Source organism: Pyrenophora tritici-repentis, chromosome 1, assembly GCF_003171515.1.
Source record: "Pyrenophora tritici-repentis strain M4 chromosome 1, whole genome shotgun sequence".
NCBI classification, from domain to species: domain Eukaryota; kingdom Fungi; phylum Ascomycota; class Dothideomycetes; order Pleosporales; family Pleosporaceae; genus Pyrenophora; species Pyrenophora tritici-repentis.
This window is the reverse complement of record NC_089390.1, coordinates 4,440,218-4,458,263: the sequence shown is the minus strand read 5'-3', so window position 1 is coordinate 4,458,263 and position 18,046 is coordinate 4,440,218. Positions and strand designations below refer to the sequence as shown.

The 18,046-nt window shown below is 50.6% G+C and overlaps 9 protein-coding genes across 9 annotated transcripts; 1 reads left to right on the top strand and 8 right to left on the bottom strand.

Moving 5' to 3' along the window:
* Positions 1-610: 610 nt before the first annotated feature.
* PtrM4_017620 (uncharacterized protein) lies at positions 611-956 on the bottom strand (the record flags this gene model as incomplete). Its single annotated transcript, XM_066103289.1, has 2 exons — positions 611-802; positions 858-956. The coding sequence occupies 2 exons, from the start codon at positions 954-956 to the stop codon at positions 611-613; spliced, it is 291 nt and encodes a 96-aa protein (XP_065965491.1).
* Positions 957-1,637: 681 nt separating this feature from the next.
* Positions 1,638-2,036, bottom strand: PtrM4_017610 (uncharacterized protein; the record flags this gene model as incomplete). Its single annotated transcript, XM_066103288.1, has 3 exons — positions 1,638-1,667; positions 1,724-1,870; positions 1,923-2,036. 3 exons carry the CDS (start codon positions 2,034-2,036, stop codon positions 1,638-1,640), a joined length of 291 nt encoding a protein of 96 aa, XP_065965490.1.
* A 1,085-nt stretch (positions 2,037-3,121) lies between these two features.
* PtrM4_017600 (uncharacterized protein) lies at positions 3,122-3,381 on the top strand (the record flags this gene model as incomplete). The annotated part of the gene is made up of 2 exons (XM_066103287.1): positions 3,122-3,291; positions 3,342-3,381. 2 exons carry the CDS (start codon positions 3,122-3,124, stop codon positions 3,379-3,381), a joined length of 210 nt encoding a protein of 69 aa, XP_065965489.1.
* Positions 3,382-4,853: 1,472 nt separating this feature from the next.
* Positions 4,854-6,567, bottom strand: PtrM4_017590 (AraJ, Arabinose efflux permease; the record flags this gene model as incomplete). Its single annotated transcript, XM_001931636.1, has 2 exons — positions 4,854-6,453; positions 6,506-6,567. The coding sequence occupies 2 exons, from the start codon at positions 6,565-6,567 to the stop codon at positions 4,854-4,856; spliced, it is 1,662 nt and encodes a 553-aa protein (XP_001931671.1).
* A 729-nt stretch (positions 6,568-7,296) lies between these two features.
* On the bottom strand, positions 7,297-8,172 carry PtrM4_017580 (uncharacterized protein; the record flags this gene model as incomplete). Its single annotated transcript, XM_001931635.2, has 2 exons — positions 7,297-7,352; positions 7,608-8,172. 2 exons carry the CDS (start codon positions 8,170-8,172, stop codon positions 7,297-7,299), a joined length of 621 nt encoding a protein of 206 aa, XP_001931670.2.
* Positions 8,173-8,623: 451 nt separating this feature from the next.
* Positions 8,624-10,165, bottom strand: PtrM4_017570 (F-box multi-domain protein; the record flags this gene model as incomplete). The annotated part of the gene is made up of 2 exons (XM_066103286.1): positions 8,624-9,257; positions 9,312-10,165. 2 exons carry the CDS (start codon positions 10,163-10,165, stop codon positions 8,624-8,626), a joined length of 1,488 nt encoding a protein of 495 aa, XP_065965488.1.
* Positions 10,166-10,453: 288 nt separating this feature from the next.
* PtrM4_017560 (MelB, Na+-melibiose symporter and related transporter) lies at positions 10,454-11,384 on the bottom strand (the record flags this gene model as incomplete). Its single annotated transcript, XM_001931633.2, has 2 exons — positions 10,454-11,013; positions 11,063-11,384. 2 exons carry the CDS (start codon positions 11,382-11,384, stop codon positions 10,454-10,456), a joined length of 882 nt encoding a protein of 293 aa, XP_001931668.2.
* Positions 11,385-14,143: 2,759 nt separating this feature from the next.
* PtrM4_017550 (Carboxypeptidase C (cathepsin A)) lies at positions 14,144-16,161 on the bottom strand (the record flags this gene model as incomplete). Its single annotated transcript, XM_066103285.1, has 4 exons — positions 14,144-15,582; positions 15,632-15,742; positions 15,792-15,969; positions 16,021-16,161. 4 exons carry the CDS (start codon positions 16,159-16,161, stop codon positions 14,144-14,146), a joined length of 1,869 nt encoding a protein of 622 aa, XP_065965487.1.
* Positions 16,162-17,037: 876 nt separating this feature from the next.
* Positions 17,038-17,596, bottom strand: PtrM4_017540 (HHT1, Histones H3 and H4; the record flags this gene model as incomplete). Its single annotated transcript, XM_001931630.2, has 3 exons — positions 17,038-17,253; positions 17,316-17,446; positions 17,503-17,596. 3 exons carry the CDS (start codon positions 17,594-17,596, stop codon positions 17,038-17,040), a joined length of 441 nt encoding a protein of 146 aa, XP_001931665.1.
* Between the last annotated feature and the right edge of the window lie 450 nt (positions 17,597-18,046).

Here is an 18,046-nt window from a genome sequence, read left to right as displayed (position 1 = left end):
CCGCTGGTAGGGCTCACAATCGATACCACCACCAACAACCGCATGAATCCTTCTCTCCCCATTCCAGTAAAGCATATCTCACCTGATATTCAAAGTACCATTCACGACTCTAGAGATTATTTGGTTCATTGGAAAGCACGATAGACACAAGGAGAATTCCTGTCTTTTTCGGAGCAAATTTAGCAGAATTTTGGATTTATGAATAGAGATATGATATCTGATTGTGCTCTCTCGTATAGACTTCATAGGATGAAAGCTGGGGCTTCTCTTCGATCGCGAATTTGATGCTTTATCGTGATTCTTTGAATTCAAACACAGCAGTCTAGAAGAGAGGGTGATAGCCATGCGGCGATAATGAGACGGGCGATTTCGTGGACATAATAGAGTCCGTGAATTCAGAGCGCGCGGAGTTCACAGCAGTCATACTATTAGATTACGTTGTTAGTAGAAGGAGAAGGAAAAGAGAAATATAATAACACTGTTGAGAAAGAATGACTCTCTCAGTCATGGCATGTAAGTGTGTCAATTGCTAACTATACAAAGCTCGGCTAATATAGAGCGGTGTGGGTCATGTGACTTAGCGTCCTCGTGACAGGTGACCGGAATATTCTCAACAAACACTTACATTTACAAAGAAATCCCTAGCGGTCCCGGTGCTAGTGGCAGGATAGCACGGATCTTCAGGGATAGCGAGCTTGATGCTTTCCCCTGGTACGATCAACCCCCCGTGTATGTTGAAGCATGCATCTTGTGCTCTTTTGAAACCCCTCTCCTTCCAATCATTAGGGACCCTATACTGTCCCTATGTAATATTGAGCACTTTATTCTATACAGCGGTGTCTAGGTCAATATCATACCGCTGCGACACGGTTGCAATAGCCCCCTTGTGTATAGAACTCTTTGCATATAGCGCTTGCGACTCCGGCAAGCGATACCAGAAGATAGGCGTAGTGCATTGTGTCAGTGGCGGAGGTAGTGTATAGGACTTCTAGGGTAGAGCTAGATGTTCAGTGATGTAGAGGACGCAGCAAACCGAGGGCAACCAGGTCGTTTTAAGTACTCTAATATCCAGACTGCTTAAAGGCTCAACGTCGGTTGCTCTCATGTTTTGAGCAAAAAAATCTAGAACAACTTGGAAAGTATCGCGATAGCCTAGAACGGTCTAGAAAGTATCGCGATAGTCTAGAATATTCTAGAAAGTATCGCGATAGCCTAGAATATTCTAGAAAGTATCGCGATAGCCTAGAATATTCTAGAAAGTATCGCGAACTTGCGAAAGCGCTGGAGCGGATGCCAACACGAGTGACATCTGTAATCGCTTGGTAATGCACCGACCAAGTATGAACGTGCAATCTTACGGGTGCGGATATCACGAAGCCTCACGTCAGACGTCAAGAAATGCGCACATGGGGTACGTGGTTGTAAACCCCTGGTATCAATCGGCATCTGCGGAGTCTACTTGCGAGTTCAAGACAAACGCTCGGATCTCGCTGATCACTAGGGACATCAACGTCTTTCGCTCATAGGATAGGCTTTTGATGTAAGTTGCATCAAACTGTAGTATCCAGAACAGAAGTTCTCTTCGCCTCCAGGCCACGTGTGTAAGGTATTCCAGGCCAGGTAGACAATAATCTTTACTAACTACCTCCAAGAGGGCAACACTTGACCTATAGCCATAGGCAATTAGTAAGAGCTCAGTATAGAGTAGGTAGCGATTACGAACATATACGTCAAAGTATCTGCGGTCACCAACTGGGTAGCAAGGGTTTTTTGGTTTGACAATAGAGCCGCCTTGAGCAATTCCTTTACAGACGTAGCCCCACATATTACTAATAGCGTAACCATCCAGCCTAGGAGCTAGATATACTCCCTATACGATGTTAGTATCTGGCTAATATATGATAAATAAGTCGATAACTTACCGCTTCGGGACGCGCACATTTGTCCGCCTGAGAAACTCTAACGGTCGAACATTTGTCTGTGCTCGCTGCGCTTGCAATGCTAACTAGTGGTAGGAGAAGATGTACAAGATGCATGATATCGATTGCAGGGGTGATGGAAGATGGTAGAAGATGATGGTAGGCGAATGTCATCAATGAGATCTGAGCCCACATATATACTCCACTTTCGAGCCCCCTTGAACAGGTCTGCGAGTCGTTAGTTCCCTTGTCTGGGAACAGAATCCAGCCACTCCCGGTATGTGGGGCGTTTCTGGCGGCTGAGAGCAAGAATACAAGGGCAGCGTTGGTCGCAAAGTAGCACACGAGCGATCGCCTAGACGTTTCATCCGCAGTCTTCCGCAGGCTAGTTAGACTAGGTAAGCAAACTCTCGGGCGGACCTGAGTCTTGGATCGATATAGCGGCCTTCGGAATAGCACAGTACGTCGATGTACTGTGACTGTCACGTACAGGCCGAAGATATCCATCGCGACTAACTAGCCACAGTACGCACTGGAAGCAGATACTCATCGCGCAATGAGTGCAGACAGCGATGCAAGGTTCCAGGCTCCAAGCGTATGCAAGGTGGCTACATGAGAGCAGTGGGTGTTCCGGGCTGCCACTGCCTGTACGTTTCGTATATAGTGAGATGTACAGATAGATCATCGTGGTACACGTACCTATCGTGTTGGTAGTCAGCTTACCTACAGACCGTGCCCACCCTCGCTCATTTGGCCTGTCAGCTCAGCACGGTAGATGCGACGGAATAGCTTTCGCTTGTTGCCGTCATGTCGAACAATTCTTTACTTACTTAACCCTGCAAGTCATAGCACCGTTTGTGTCCTTAAAGGGTGGGAGATCGCTGCGTGGATGGAAGTAGTAACAACTGCGATGCGGAAGGAGCGCTTAACACTAAACACCGTAGGCGCTGCAGCTTAGTTATAGCCCGGAACCAATGCTAGATTTCGTATCGAGAAAGTATAAATCTCGCTTTCATCTGCGTCGATCCGCTTTCTCTTTGTGCCTTCGTACCTACCAGATTCCCTGTCCAGGCATCAGCAACCCGAGTTCTCCTACCATTCCCTTGTATTCGCACGAAAGCTCCTTTTCCCTGCATAGTCGACCTGAATAAGACTTGCGAGCCACCTCAACTAGACCCAACGACTACTGATTCCAAGAAGACATGCGTTTGATAACTCTTACCGTTCTTGCGTACTACGCATCCTTTGTAACTCCATTGGCACCCGGTTGTTCAATCCAATCGGATGATTGTAACGCAAAACCTCCCGATACACCCACTTGCTTTTTGTGGTGCACGGGTGACAGGAGTCTTCACGAAGGCCGCTGTGCACGGTATGTTAAATTTGCTATACCTATGCATACCTTTCTGACTTGGATGTCAGCAACAATGCAAAAATGGGCCCAGGAAGGCATTGTGTCTAAGTCGCCTTGCCCAAGCATACCGGATCTCATGAGGCACCGTTGAAAGCTTTTACGGTTGCCCTCTTACCAGGCATCGGAGTCTACGCATGCCATCAAGGTAAAGGTGTCCTGCACTTGTATTCCTTGCAAGAATTTGTTTTTGGTAGATACTACGAAAGTAAAACATGCTATTCCAAGGGCCGATGAACAACGTAGGTTGTAGTGCCTAGACGAGGAAATAGTAGCATTCCATCTACAATCAAGACATGTATTAAAAAATAGCAGAGTTCCTGATAAAGGGGACTTCACGTTTTAGAATCGACATTACAAAATACCCCAATTTATTAAACTGAAGAATCATCGATTACAATATTGCCAGGATAGCTTCACCGAGCTTTTCCACTAGTTATAGCTAGACATAACAGGCTGCCTTTAATAAAATCAGGTTAGTTAAATATCGGAGACATATAGATTGCAGCTCCTTACCTGTACTTTAAAGAATTGAACACCATCCTTGCCGCTAACACATGGATTCTCTGGGTGGTCCATCATAGCCTCTTCTGGCCTGGGTGAGCTGCCAAGAGGGCATGCTTTGATGAGTCTATCCTTGATATCGTCTTGCCAGGTATGAGGAATTCTCCACTTTGGCTATGTAATTATTAATACTTCATTGTTGATTTCAATGTTAACGTTGTTAACTTACTCCTGTTTTAATGCCTCCTACTTGCACGCATCTGCCTCCATAGATTCGAATGAAATGGAAGTCGCCTCTTTTCGAATTCTTTGCGCTCGCGATACCACAAAGTAGTAAAAGGATATAGCTGTAATGCATCGTGTTGGTGGCGGGGGTAGTGGGACTTGTAGAGGTAGGAAAAGGTCTCGCGCGATGGTAGCGGATGAATTGGATTATGTCGGAGTGTTGTAGAGGTACGATACTCATCCTGGCCTGTCGTAGGCCTCTGCGCCTAGTATATTATCAGCTCACCTACAAGGTTTTCGCTCACGCTCTTCGTACAGAGGAACTTTGTTTAAATTGTCGGTGCTCGTGTATTCCGTCTGTGAGTTGAGGGGGACCCGTAGTTACTGTAGATGCCGTTGAGTTGTGTTCGTTTCGGCTCCGTGACGATGTCATCATGCCGAACACCATCGCTCCTGCTCTTCGTACATAGGAACCTTATGTACCGTGTCAGTGCTTGCGCATTCCGTCTGTGGGATCAGGCGCAACGGCAGTTAGATGCCACGAACTGGTGTTCATTTTGGCTCCGTGACGATGCCATTATGCCGAACACCACCTTGCTGCACCCCATGATGAGAGATGTGGTACAATCTCTTTTCGAGTAAAGTATGAAACTGCCTTGAGTATCATAGAATATTACATGTAAAAATCAATATTTGTTTGGCCTTCGGCCAGCCCAAACGGCTCCATGGGTTGCTTGAAAAAGAGGGAAATAGGTAGGATAAGATAGTAGAGTGTCATTCAAATACAATACTATCTATAGCTTATCAACATGAATGCTAGCACCGCGAGCCGCACTACTCTTGGACCCGCGACGCGAAAGTTGTTCGATATCGTCCTTTTTCGCAGTCGCCGCCGTATGGTAAGTAAGCTCATCCCTCAAGGCAGCAAAGTTCTTCTCCGCCTCCCAATTCCAGATGCTGTCAGACGCGAACAGCAAGTCAATCTCCTCGAGCGTACGCTGGTTCGTTTCCGGGTAGAGCGCCCATACCATGGGAATGGTAATGGCGTTGCAAGCAGCAAATATGTATAACGTCTTTTCACCTAGGGCCTCGAACATGATTGGGCATAGGAGCGTGAGCCAACCGTTACCAATGGACCAACCCACGACACCCCAAGCATTTCCCTTCGCGCGCACCTCCAGCGGGAAGATTTCTGCTGGATAAAGCCAGGGGACGGTAAGCCATGTAGCGCCAAAGACTGCCGTAAAGATGAATACCATGGACACAGCTGCGTTTCCGTATGAAGATGCTTTGCTCAGGTCGCCGTCCTTGGTGGCTTGCTGGCCGAGATACGAGAATCCACCTGCGAGAGCCATTGCGATGCCCTGTCCAACGGAACCCCAATAACAAGTCCAGCGACGGCCGATACGGTCAAGAGTGAAGACGCAGATGAGTGTTGCAAACATGTAGAAGATGTTGTTGAGACCGGAGATCCATTGGCGCTTGGACGGGCTCATGCCTGCGATGCCAAAGATGGTCGGCGCATAGATGGTGACACCAGCGATACCAATCCATTCCTGCATGATCTGGAGCCAGATGACAAGCTGCACGCGGCGACCGGTGTGTAGCTTGCCAGAGCCGATACCAAACAGCATATGGAAGTAGCTCTGCTTCCTGAAGTTTGAGCGTTCAAGCTCGCAGGAAGCTACGATTTCTTGGAATTCAGTCTCGGCTCTTTCCTTGTCTTCACCCGAGTCGCCTCGGAGGCGCGCTAGGACGTAGCGCCCTTCAGCCTCACGACCCATCTTGATGAGCCAACGCGGCGACTCTGGGAAGAACATAACGCCTGCCATGAGAATCAAGAGCATTGGGATTTGGAACGCGATGGGGAAGCGCCAGATGAAGGAAGAGGTGCCGTCGCCGTAGAAGGAGCATGCGTATTCCAGCCAGTACGCAATCACCACACCAAAGATGTTGAGGGTAAACTCGATTGCGATGAATTGACCTCGCGAGGTATGCTCCGCAGTCTCCGTCGCCCAAACGGGAATAATGGAGTTCAGGATACCAGTACCCCAACCATTGACCAGACGTGCGCAAATCATCCATTCGTGGTTCATCGCTGAGCACTGTAGGGCTGCACCGACCGTCGCGACAGCTGCTCCGAGGAAAATAGTCTTGATGCGTCCAAAGCGGTCACCAACCGAGCCACCCACCAGACACCCTACGAGTGTTCCAAGGTAGTAGACGGACACGATGCCTCCCTGCAGTAAAGTATCGTCAACCACGGGGCCGCCATCAGGACCTCTGTGGCCGAAGCCCATGAGGGTGTAGTAGTCATATGCCGTGTTGACACCACCCATCATACCCTGGTCGTAACCGAAGAATAGGATCGATAGACCGGCGATGCAGTTGATTCTGTTACACCATCAGCATAGGGAAATGGGATTATAGAGGGAAAACATCTTACGCAATGAGCAAGCTGCGCTTCTCAAGTCGATGAACGACATTGAGCTTGTGTATCTGATCCATGGCCGAGGATGACTACGTCCGACGCAGAACCGGCAGAAAACGGTACAGCAATAACGATGAAAACAACCCCAAAGACCATGGGCGGGCCCAGCTATCTTATACCACGACCTCAAGACGCTTCGGTTGAATATTCCACGATGATATCGTTGCACATACGCCCACTTTTCTCCTCCGACCTGTGGAGCACTCCGCTCGTGGGGCCCCAGAGTCAGTCCCCCTCTTCTGACTGGACACAGCCGTTGCCTCCGCATGCTACCATGACAGCGTAACCTCCCCAAAACGGCTCATGGTGGTCGAAACCTTGCTTCGGTGGTGGAGAAATTTGCGCCGGGGCATCGGGGTACTGAAAACGGTAAGCCGCCCGCTTAGGTAGTTATGCGCGAGGCTGCAAGCCCGTTGCGGTTGCAATTGTGAAGCTTGGCTAATGTGAAGCTTTGCGCCAGGGCGAACCGTTTGGGCTTGACACTGTCGAAGCCTTTCGGCCGCCGACTTGCGCACGTATTGGAAACGCGATGTTTGGGAAGATGGTAGGTCGGTTGCAGCAATAGAAAGTGTGGGAATGTTGGGTAAACATGACTGCTGGGCATCGTTCGGAGGACAGTACTCCGTCAGGTATGGAGCTATGAAGATCGGTATCAAGTTGGTACTGGCGGATCCATGTCACCGAGACGAGGCAAAGACACCTGACAAGCACGTTTTAGCCAAATCTTCTAGAATTGATCGTGAATGCTAGAGATCGGGTGCAATCGTCTCAACGCTACGGGAGTATACGTTTTGGTATCGGTCTGTTGACTAGTGCGCCAGGACCAGAACCAGAATAACAAGCAAAGACCGACGTCACATACTCCCCATCTCCGACATCCATATTCTCAGCGCACTACACCCACACTCTCCATCTCCATCTCCATCTCCCCTCCCCTCTCCATCCATCCACCCAGCCCCCTACACCCACCCTCACACCCCCCTCCCTTCCCGATGAACCCTCTCACAAAACCCCTTCAAATCCTCACACCAAAGCCTCGTCTTCTCCACCAACGTACCCCCAACCGCCAACTTAACAACCCTCGCCATAACACCCCCCATAATCTCCCAACTCCTAACCTCGCACTCCTCCTCTCCCTTTACAATAACCTCCTGCACCCGCTCCAACCTCATTACGCCCCAAGAGTCCATGCCGCCGTGGCCCGTCCAGCTGACGCGGTACACTTTACTCGCGTCGGCGGTGAATGAGGGGTCGGCGAGCAGCGCGGGTGGGAGGTAGTCGCTGGGTGCGGAGGGCGTGCTGATGTCTACGACTTTGAGCGAAGTTTCTGTGATGCTAGTCGGCTTGGACGCGTTCATGATGACGTTGAAGACCATGGTGGTGCCAATGTGCATGCGACTGGAGTCAGAGGCGTCGACTGAGTCGGGTTGTGTGAGGATGCGGCCAGAGGGGATCCAGGTGTTCCATTTGGGGTAGTCGGCGAGGTTGAGAATGGTGTCGAAGACGAGTTGGGCTGGTGCGTGGATGGTGGTTGAGTAGGGTAGTTGGAGGATGGCATTCTCGCGTGGGACGATCTTGGTCGTGAGACCTTGGGCGGGAGGCCACGCTTCGGTGTCAGACATATTTGAATTTGTGTGATGTATGCGTTTGCAGGTTTTCCAACAGGTGGTCGCGATAGGAATAGCGATGTTTTCGTGCTGATTATGGTGGCTGATGCCTGGTGCTTGACTACGCCGCATGGGATCCCTTGCACAAGCACTCAAGCTTTATCGATAGGCAGGATAGCCCCGGTATTTCCTAAACAAGACTAGACCCCGGCGATTAGAACCGGCAGAGTACCTCGTGCATCACGATAAATGTTGCAGCAATGCAATAGATGACAGCATTTGTAAGTCGGTATAGGACTTGTGTGCAGAGACACAAGCATTAGCTATTATATTTACTAGCCTTCACTATGTGAGCGATTCTTCCCTTATTTGCCTTCATATCGGCATTCGAGTACATATGGAGAGATAGCATTACCATCCAAAGCATGCACTTTTGATCCTGTAGAATACCAAGTTGGTCCTCCGCCTAGTCCACTGAATTCGATAGGTCCGGCATATCTTCATCAGTATCGTCATCCTCACTCGAATGGCGCCTTGAAAAGAGATCTTTCACGTTATGTCGAACTTGCCGGGTTTGACAGAAGACATACGTCTCGATTCCTTCTTCCGACAAGTCCGACCAAGTCGTGTCCTGCGTCTCATCTTCAAAAACTTGTGCAGGCATGCCTACCCCTTCACTGCAGGTCAATGTAAGCTCCCGAAGATTCGGTAGTATCTCCTCGTCTTCACTTCGTAGACACTTGGCCCACTCTTCTATGAGTGGAGTAGGGTATATGATTTCCAGCGTCTCCAGGTTTTGTGGTAGTTCGTCGGGCATACAAGAATTATCTGCCCAGTCGTCGTCGTTGTTGAAATCGCAAATGAAAGCCTGTAGCACGACGAGATGTTTTAGAGCAGTAAAGTGCCTCATAGACAACTTCGGACTGATCATGTTGTCAACACTGAATTCGAGGGCAACATCGTCGTCCGCCGTCTCGAGCATAATGGTGAGGCTTTCCAGACTGTGTTTAACGCTGTCGATCTGATCCACGAAGTATCCCACGTCAAGCCCTAAACCTGGGTCCAGAGCATGGAGGCCTTCGTGATAGCCATCGTTGACACTAGGTCGATGATAGTTAGCAGTAGTTCAACGTCTACTTGGTGTATAGACTAACAGAACTAGTTTGAGACTTCGGAGGTGGTTGCAGCTCAGCGCCTCGAAAAGGCTACTGAGCTCGATCTCTGTTGTATCCATCAAGATGCGATCCGCAAACCCCATTGAGACGCTCATAGCTAGATCTTCAAGGTTCTCGGCTCCATGGAGACATCCTGGACCGTTCAGACGCAGCACGGTGCCAATGGATACTGTCTTTAGGTCAAGGCTCTTGAGATTGTCGAGCTGAACATTACACTTCAACACATGCGTATCGCTCGTTGTGAGATGTTGTAGATTAGCCCATGTCTTGACGATGATATCTGGAAGGCCCAGACCCCCAAAGAGCCCAGAGACACACTCGCCTGACGGTGGGCCGCGATGATGATCTTTTACCCAGAAATCGAGGTGAGTGAGGGTTGGAACCAGTGTCATCAACACTCCAGCGAAGCCTGATTCAATGGAGTTTTGGACAGTGCGGTACCACGGATGCGACTTTGTGTAACCCAGCTCTCCCAGTCTCGCCAGACTTCGCGTGCGCAAAGGCTCAAGGTCAAAGCCCTGGTCGTCACATAGCTTAGCAATGTTCTTGCGAACCGTTCTCATGCGAAGAGTCTTGACTTTTAAGGCTAGGTCCGGACGGTCCAACAGTGTACGGAGTAGCTTTAGCACCGCGTTGACCTTGGGGTGGCAACCACAGGAAACGATCAATTTCACTGTGCCGTGCAAGGTTTCCTGGGCGGCTGGACGGAGTTTGCGCGATACGAGAGAGAGGTTCCTCAGGTGTGTGGGGGCAGTTGAATCAGGCAGGTAAGAGGCGACATGTATTAACAGTTCGTCTGGCAGCTGGTAGATGGGCGGATTGGACGACGCCATCATGTCGCAACTCCAAGGCGAGGCTGGAGGGGTCACGTTGAGTGCAATGGTGGTGGCTAATGTCTCAGTCCTGACTTGTGGGCTGCAGCCCCGCGTGTTCGACGTCTGTCGTGGTGGTTGCCTGGCAACTCTTGGTATGAATGGTGGGACGATTTCGGCTGATGACGTAATCTCACTCCCGCAATGGAAGCCGTGCCGATAGCTCATGCAGGTGCGGAAAGAACAGCGGGAAGAACGTACTACGTTGCGCAATTTCTGCATGCATCTCTCTAATTGTCTCTATAATGATCATGTCCTCCTTTGCCTCATCCACATCTTAAGCAGGAACACCAAACTAGTCACGACACCAATGCCGCTCAACCCTACGCTGACATACAACGCCCCACGATACCCAGCCAGCTCATCTTCTACCCTTGTCCCACCATTATTCACATGCGCCTCCACTGTACCCGCAATACCTACACCAATGCTGATACTGTAGTTCACCACTGTATTCACCAGACTGGCGGCCATGCCCTGGTGCCTCTTTGCCACAGCGTTGCTCATGATCAGCGTAGCAGCCGGGAAGCTCATATCCATGCCCCAAGGAATGACCAAGGTTGTCACAAAAGCCTGCGCCCAGTAGATTTGCTGTATGGGCATGGTAGCAACGAGTATGTTACCTGTCAAGAAGGCAAGCATACTGATGAGCATGACCCAGCCCGGACCGATGCGCGAGATGACATGGCCGGTAGTGATGGCGGCGATGAATCCCGATATCGCCACAGGACATGTGTGCGCTATGGTGAGAAGTGGCGATTCGCCTCGCAGTCGTTGCAAAAACTGGAAGTAGTAGTAAACCCAAATGCCTTTGTTACATTAGCGAGAAACAACCATGTTCAAGTCGGTATCACTTACCAAAAGCAGCCCAGCCACACATGATGCATGTCAGCACAAACGAGACGTCCGTACTGAGTGCATCGAGCGGAATTAGTGGTTTCTCAGACACCTTGATCTCAATCCAGAAGAAGACAGGAAAGAGAAGGATGCCCACAATCAACATTGCGTAGATATACGGCTGCTCCCATCCGAAGCCCGGAGCTTGGTTCCACGCAAAGTTGAAGAGAATCATGGCCGTGATGCCGACTGTTGCACCAAGCAAATCCAGCTCTCGAATCCGCTCCTTGTACGAAAGACTGCGTATCTCCGGATCCAAAGGCACTGATGGGAGGATAAACATGGATAGAATGGCGATTGCGAAGAGGGCGACTCCAAAAGCCCAGAATGACCACGGCCACCACAAAAGCGACCATAGACCTGCAAATGCTCCGCCTATTATCGCACCACCTGGGTAGGATTAGTCGACTGCCATATACACCAACAAAAACGAATTTACCAGGTGCACACGCTCCAAACAGTGAAAAAACCATATCCTTCTTCCCCCCTTCATTGTACGTCGCGCCCAGCAAACCAAGCGCATTAGGTAGCAGAATCGCTGGCCCAATACCCCCCATGACTCTAGAAAAGATAAACAGAACCTGTCCACCATTTCCCTCGAGATACACACTACAGCCCGCCACCACATTCCAGATGGCGAACCAAACGTATCCCACGACGATCATGTTCTTGTAACCGAAGACATCCCCGCATCGACCAGACAGCAGGATAAACGTACCAACCGTCAGCGAATACCCTGCTATCAACCATGCGAGAACGCCCGGGTCAGTGATGCCAAGATCGGACCCGATTATGTGGAGGATGGTCAAGACGCTACAAAGGCCTATTTGTGTGACCATTTGCGCCGAACACAGTAGTCCTACGAAGAGAAACTCGCGCATGGGGGACATGGTTTCCGCTATGGATTTCGTCTTTGCGAGCTCAAGATCATCTTGCTGCTTTTCATGATGCGTGGAATGCTGGCGGTCCATATTGCCGTCAAGTATGTCTTGATCGGAATCGCGCTCTGGTGAAGAAGAGTCCGTTGACTGCCTGTCGAGCTTTGGCTCATGGGAGCCCGGTGGATTTTCCATGGTCGGGGTTGCCTGTCGTTATGATAGTCGCGGGGGAGGAGGTTTTTTTACTTAAAGAAAAAGTACCAGATTCACAGGATACAAAATCTGCAGCATGCACCGTCGTCTAGGGTAGATATTCTTTTTCGCTTTCAAGAAAGTATCGCTCCGAGGTTGTGCCGTTGATAGATGAGTAACGCCACTACTCAACTTTCGATGCGCGTCCGGAAACAGATGGTACAAGGAAGAGCAGCACCTTACGATGAGAGACAGCCGAACACAGCGTCAGCCTGACGTGAATAGTAGTTTGAAGATACATAGCAGCAGCATATTTTCTTTCATGCATCCCATCATCGCCAGTCTAAAGGAATCAGGATGAACAATCTTCAGCACCATGTTACGTGAGCGCGGAATTGCCCTACAGCTACGTCAGAGCAAAGACGAAAAGCGGGTCTGCCGAATCTCGGCAGATTATTAACGCGAACCCTGCCAACGCCTTGCGTCTGATAACGGGCCAGACCGGCTGGGCACCGTTTTTCTGGCGATTTTGCCTGTCGATTGGAAATACGTATTGCGACTAGAGTATGTAGGACTAAGGATTATCTGTTTACATACATCTTAGTAAGTGATTTATACACAAGCGGAAAGCTCTATAAGCGGCTCTCCGTCCACCCCGGAGCTAGGCTGCTCCCGCAGCGGAAGAGTGAGACGGGTACGGTACGATACCAAGAGCAAACTCTGTAACAACCACGCTGAACAGTTACAAACAAGCCCAATGCAGAAAACGACACTTCTCCGAAACCACGCACACCCATCTCAAACCTCTTATCCGCCCAACATTCGCAGCGCCTAACCTCTCCACCTACCTACCTACTCCACCTTCCTCCCACACTCATAAACCTGCACCCCAAACCCCCTCTTCACAACCCACGCATGCCCGCCCACCCAACCTGGTCCCCCCCTCCAAACCGGCAGCACATCACCCCTCCCCCTCCTCCTCTCCGCAACAGCAGTCTCCCAACCCCCTTGTTGAAACCTCTCTACATCCTCTCTTCTCATAACATTTGTCCTTGAATTCGCGGCCATGGTCCAAAAACCTATTATATGCCCTTGATTGATTTTGTGGTTTATCCAGCCCTTCGCACCCCCAACCCCCTTGCCCCCTTCCTCCCCGGACTGTTCCAACAGCCCCAGCAGCTCCGAGCACGTCCACCCCGTTTTCCCGCTCGCCAGCACGGCCGAACTGAGCTGTGTACGGTGGAGGGAAGGCGGTATCTCGTCGATGTATATGCGTGACCAGAAGAATGGGTAAGGTGCGTACAGGATGCGGAGGGAGAGGCTGAGGAGGATGGCGAGGGGGAGGTTGAGGCCGAGGTTCAGGCTGGCGAGGAGGGCGGAGGTGAGGGTTAGACGCGGTCGGGGGGCTGAGGTGGAGAAGAAAAGGAGATGGGTTTGGAAGGGTGTGAGTGTGGTTTGGGGTTTAGACATTTTGGGTTGTGGGAGGGAGAGAGAAGCGGTGGGTGGAGGGTGGAGGGGGGAGGTAAGTAAGGCGAGGGGAGAGTGTTTTCGTTTCACGGTTCACGTATGCGAAGAAGCAATTACTAGTGGATGGGGTAAGTCATGACGTCACAGGTACACATTTCCATCCGAGCATAAGCCGTTTTATTGAACTCCGTGTCGATGAGGAGGGTAGGGGCGGATAAAGAGAAGTGTGGGTGATGGAGATGTTGCAAGTGGTTATAGCATATGAGCTGAACTCTTAGTGTCAATCCTACCGAAGATGGAAAGTAGTGCCAAGATATCAAAAGTATGTGGGAAAGCAACGCGAGTCTCTACCGCAAGCTGTACAAGTGCGATCATTGGTGTTTTATTGATTAGAGGCGGGTAGGTAAGTTATACTATCTCTATCTAGAACAATCACATAGTATCTTGATACCCACGTCAAGCCCCACTAACTACCCCTCTACCAACCCTACCCCAAACCCCCGTCTTAATAACCCCCATTATCCCCCAGCTCCGGAAACAAATACGTAGTATTAGCATCCACAACAATCCAATTTCTCACCAGTGCCGACCCATTAACGACAGATTCATACTGCTCCTCAGTACAAGTATCAGGATCAAGCACATAACACTGCGCGCCCTCATCAACAATAGGCTCGTTTGTAATATTTGCCACACTACTCGGCCCATCAGTAGCGTACGCAGGATTCACGGCTGTGGAAACGTTGCCAGTGGCGATGTCGCGATTAAACAGCGCGCGAGTAAAAATCTTATACGCAGTCTCGGGTTGGTACGCAGGAACCTCATGACCAGCTTCATACACGCGGGTAAAAGATAAATTACCATATTGACGCACCTGGCCGCCAATGTAAGTCTCGTTTACGATGACGGGGGCGTATCCCGCGGCGGCGAAGGCGGTCGTGTTATCGTAAGGGATGGCGAGGGAGAGGAGTTCACCGCCGTACCAGTTACAAGCGTAGTCTCTGTCGCCGTAGACGAGCGTTACTTTAATTCCGGATTCTAATAAGTAGCCTAAATCTTCTTTCCAGCCGGGGCGGGGGTAGTCGCCGATGGCGCGGAAGGCGGTTGAGACGGCGGAATTGGATTGCGTCCAGTTGAGGGGGACGCCGAGGGCTTGTTGGACGTGAGGTTGGCTTAGGAAACCTTGGTAGTATGGGCGCGGGAAGGATGCTGTGCCGGGCGCGGAGATGTCGTAGTAGTTTACGTCTGTGTCGAAGTAGGGGTCGCGGATTGTTGTGGAACAAAATGTTTCGGCTGCTTGGCATACTTTGTTGACTGTGGTGTTGAAACCTTGGTTGGTGGGGTCGTATATGAGACTCAGGTTACGGCAGTTTTCGATTTGCGAAAGGCAGCCGCTGGGGCGGTAGAGGTTGTTGAGTGCTTCCTCGTAACGAGACTCATTGATGGCCTTGATACCATATGTGTTGTTGTACGCCATCATGGGGTAGCCTGGCCATTGAACGTAGCGGTCGATACAGCCATTGATGATGAGCAGTGTATCAAGATGAAGAATATGGGTCTGTCCAACTTCAGTCCAAGTTCCGTTCTTGATCTTGTCGTTCTGTTCCTGGAAGTAGGCAGCAAAAGCAGGTCCGTAGCGTCCTCCGTACGACTCGGTTGAAATAGAGATCCTGTCATCGTTGGGCTTATGTTCGGGAAACTCTTGGAACCAGACCTGGGCAAAGTTCCACAGCGCTCGTGCAGAGTTCTCTGTGCCGCGAGTGGTGAGATTGGAGTTTTGGCTAGGGTACGTGCCGACATAAAAGGTGTTATTCTGTTCCGGGACGGATCCGTTTGTGAAGTCTACAACTTTCACTTGTCCGGTAGAGAGGTCACTGGTGATGTTGACCAATTTGTCGTAGCTCAGTCCAACCTGCACCGGCTGATCAAGATATAGCATGTTGACTGTGTTTGTCAGAACAAGTCGCGAAGCTTGGGATATGAGTATGCATACCCTCATTATTCCACGACCACTCATTGAGATAGGTGCTGTTGGAGTCGGAACCGACATGGCAAGGCCCGTTTTCGCGTAGAAGCCCGAGCATGGAACTGGAACCAGGCCCACCTCGTCTCATGTCAGCGTCGAGCATCGAAGCCTTGAATGAGCAGCTTACCATTCATCCATATTGACAGGGGTGCGTTTGCAGGATCTTTTCTTGACTCGAAAAACCAAAAGTGCGTGTTGATCTCATATGTCTGGTTTTGGACGCCGAGGTCTGCGAGCGCTCCAGCAGGAAGATGAACATAGCCGGAGAAACTGCGAACACCTTCTGTAGTTTCGCAGAGGTTGGTCTGTTGACGGGTGAGTTTGGGAAACAATCGTGTCCAGGAAAGCTAGCATACCTCTTTGTACGAAACCCTCACGCCCTCTTCCAGCTTCGACTCTAGAACGGTCACATCCTCTGGTTTCGGAGGGAATTGGGCATTGACAAGGCCGCTCAAAAGACCGACTGTTCCCAGCAACGAAAGCCTGGCTAGGACCATGGTGACGAGACGATGAAAGCAGCTGCGCAGTTTGCGGGAGGTCCCTGGAACTGTACATCGTGTCAAAGTAGCGGACGCTCTCTTTAAACTACGAGGCATGGAACCGTGGTGCTCTCACCGGGCGCGGGGACATGATTGGATCTACAGACATTGAGAGCCTGAGCTTCCTTGTTGAGCTAAGCGTACATGTCTACCCGCGCAAACCCACTGTCGGTGACGATGTAGTGCTTTGTAGCGAGGTGCTTACGGGTGGAGAAGATGCATAGCCAAGGCTGCCAAGGAGGCTTTTCGTCATCTAGATACCTGAATTACATGGGGTTTTGCATGATGGTTTACCAGTTGAGTGAAATACGAGCATTGTACCTGGAGGCGGATATGGAAGGTGTGAGGTTGCCGATGATAAGATAAGGACATATTCCGAGGTCCCGTCTGAACTGTACTCGGTTCAACATATAGCTCTAACCGCGCGGGTCATTGTGCGTCATCACCGTCGGACCAAAGATGGGCTAATTTTGCACAGGACACGACCGCATGTGTGCATCGATAGTTGGATTGGAACCTTTGAATATTTCAGCATCGGCATCTAACACGGCCTCGTGTGCGATTTGCTCCAACTCCAGACTCAACAACCTCGCACTGAACAGAGTCATGCAGATCAAAAACAATAAAACCAAAAAATAACAGGTAGCAGATATGTCTGCCAACAAATTCAAGCGCCCTGAAACGCCAATCACGTCTACTCGTCCACCCAAAGACGATATGAAGACTTGCATCCAAAGCGGACCAGCAAAGCAAATACACGTAGCCTCCTCGTTCAACAGCGAGTCCAATGGAAGTAAAGAATGGGTATCTGCCAACACGCGAAACCTGCCTCGATCAAACCGGCGCACCCCATGCTGCGCGCAGGCGACGCGCGAGCTGTATGTCCTTTTGTTGGATAGTGACGCGCTTGGCGTGAATGGCACAGAGATTTGCATCGTGGAAAAGGTTGACAAGGAAAGCTTCGGTGGCTTCTTGGAGTGCCATGATGGCCTGACTTTGCCATCGATTGGGACCGTCTTCGGTTGTGACGGATTGGGCGATTTCACGCACCTATCCGAGGGTCAGCATGGAGTTATGGTGGTGGAGCCTAATGCGACAATGGCGGTGCTTACGAGTCGCTGAAATGGTAGTTTGAGAAGGAGCAGATCTGTCGTCTTCTGGTATCGTTTGATTTCACGGAGCGCGACTGTACCGGGCTTGTACCGCTTCTTCGCGCGGTCTGGAGCAGGGCCTGGCTGTCCAACTGTCATGTGTCAGTCAAGCTGCAAGACGGGTTCCAATTTCAACTCAACCACGTACGTCGCTTCCCGGATTCCTTTCTGCTTCCGACGCTCACTCTTCCACCCCGCGATGGACGCGCCTTATTGCGCCTCGCTGGCGATTTTGGTGCCATTACAATTCTGGTTTGTGGAGATGGCGCAATGCGTAGAGTTGATCAAACAAATCAAGTGAGACAAACAGGCGCGAAGAAGCGCGACGCGTGTATTGCGCGTGGAGTGGCTCGACTTGGGCGCGTCAAACAACCAAGTAAATTATGAATAGGTTCAAGCGGATGCGGTGGATTTCAGGGATAGGCGATGATGATGATGATGATGATGAGGAGCGGGGTGCTAGAGTCGGATAAGGCACGGGCGCATTCTTAGCCTCGAGTATTGCTGTTCTATCTTTTGCGCTCGAGGGGTTGGGAATGAATGTGGCTGGTCGCAAAGGGCAGGAGCTTGGACCTTGTCTTTCACGCTGGCGGGAAGGGCGACCCACGAACCGCAAACTGATTAGATTAGACTAGCGCCTTGGCGCTACATCGGACAAGTTACGTAGCCAGTAGCCACATGGCAACGCTCAC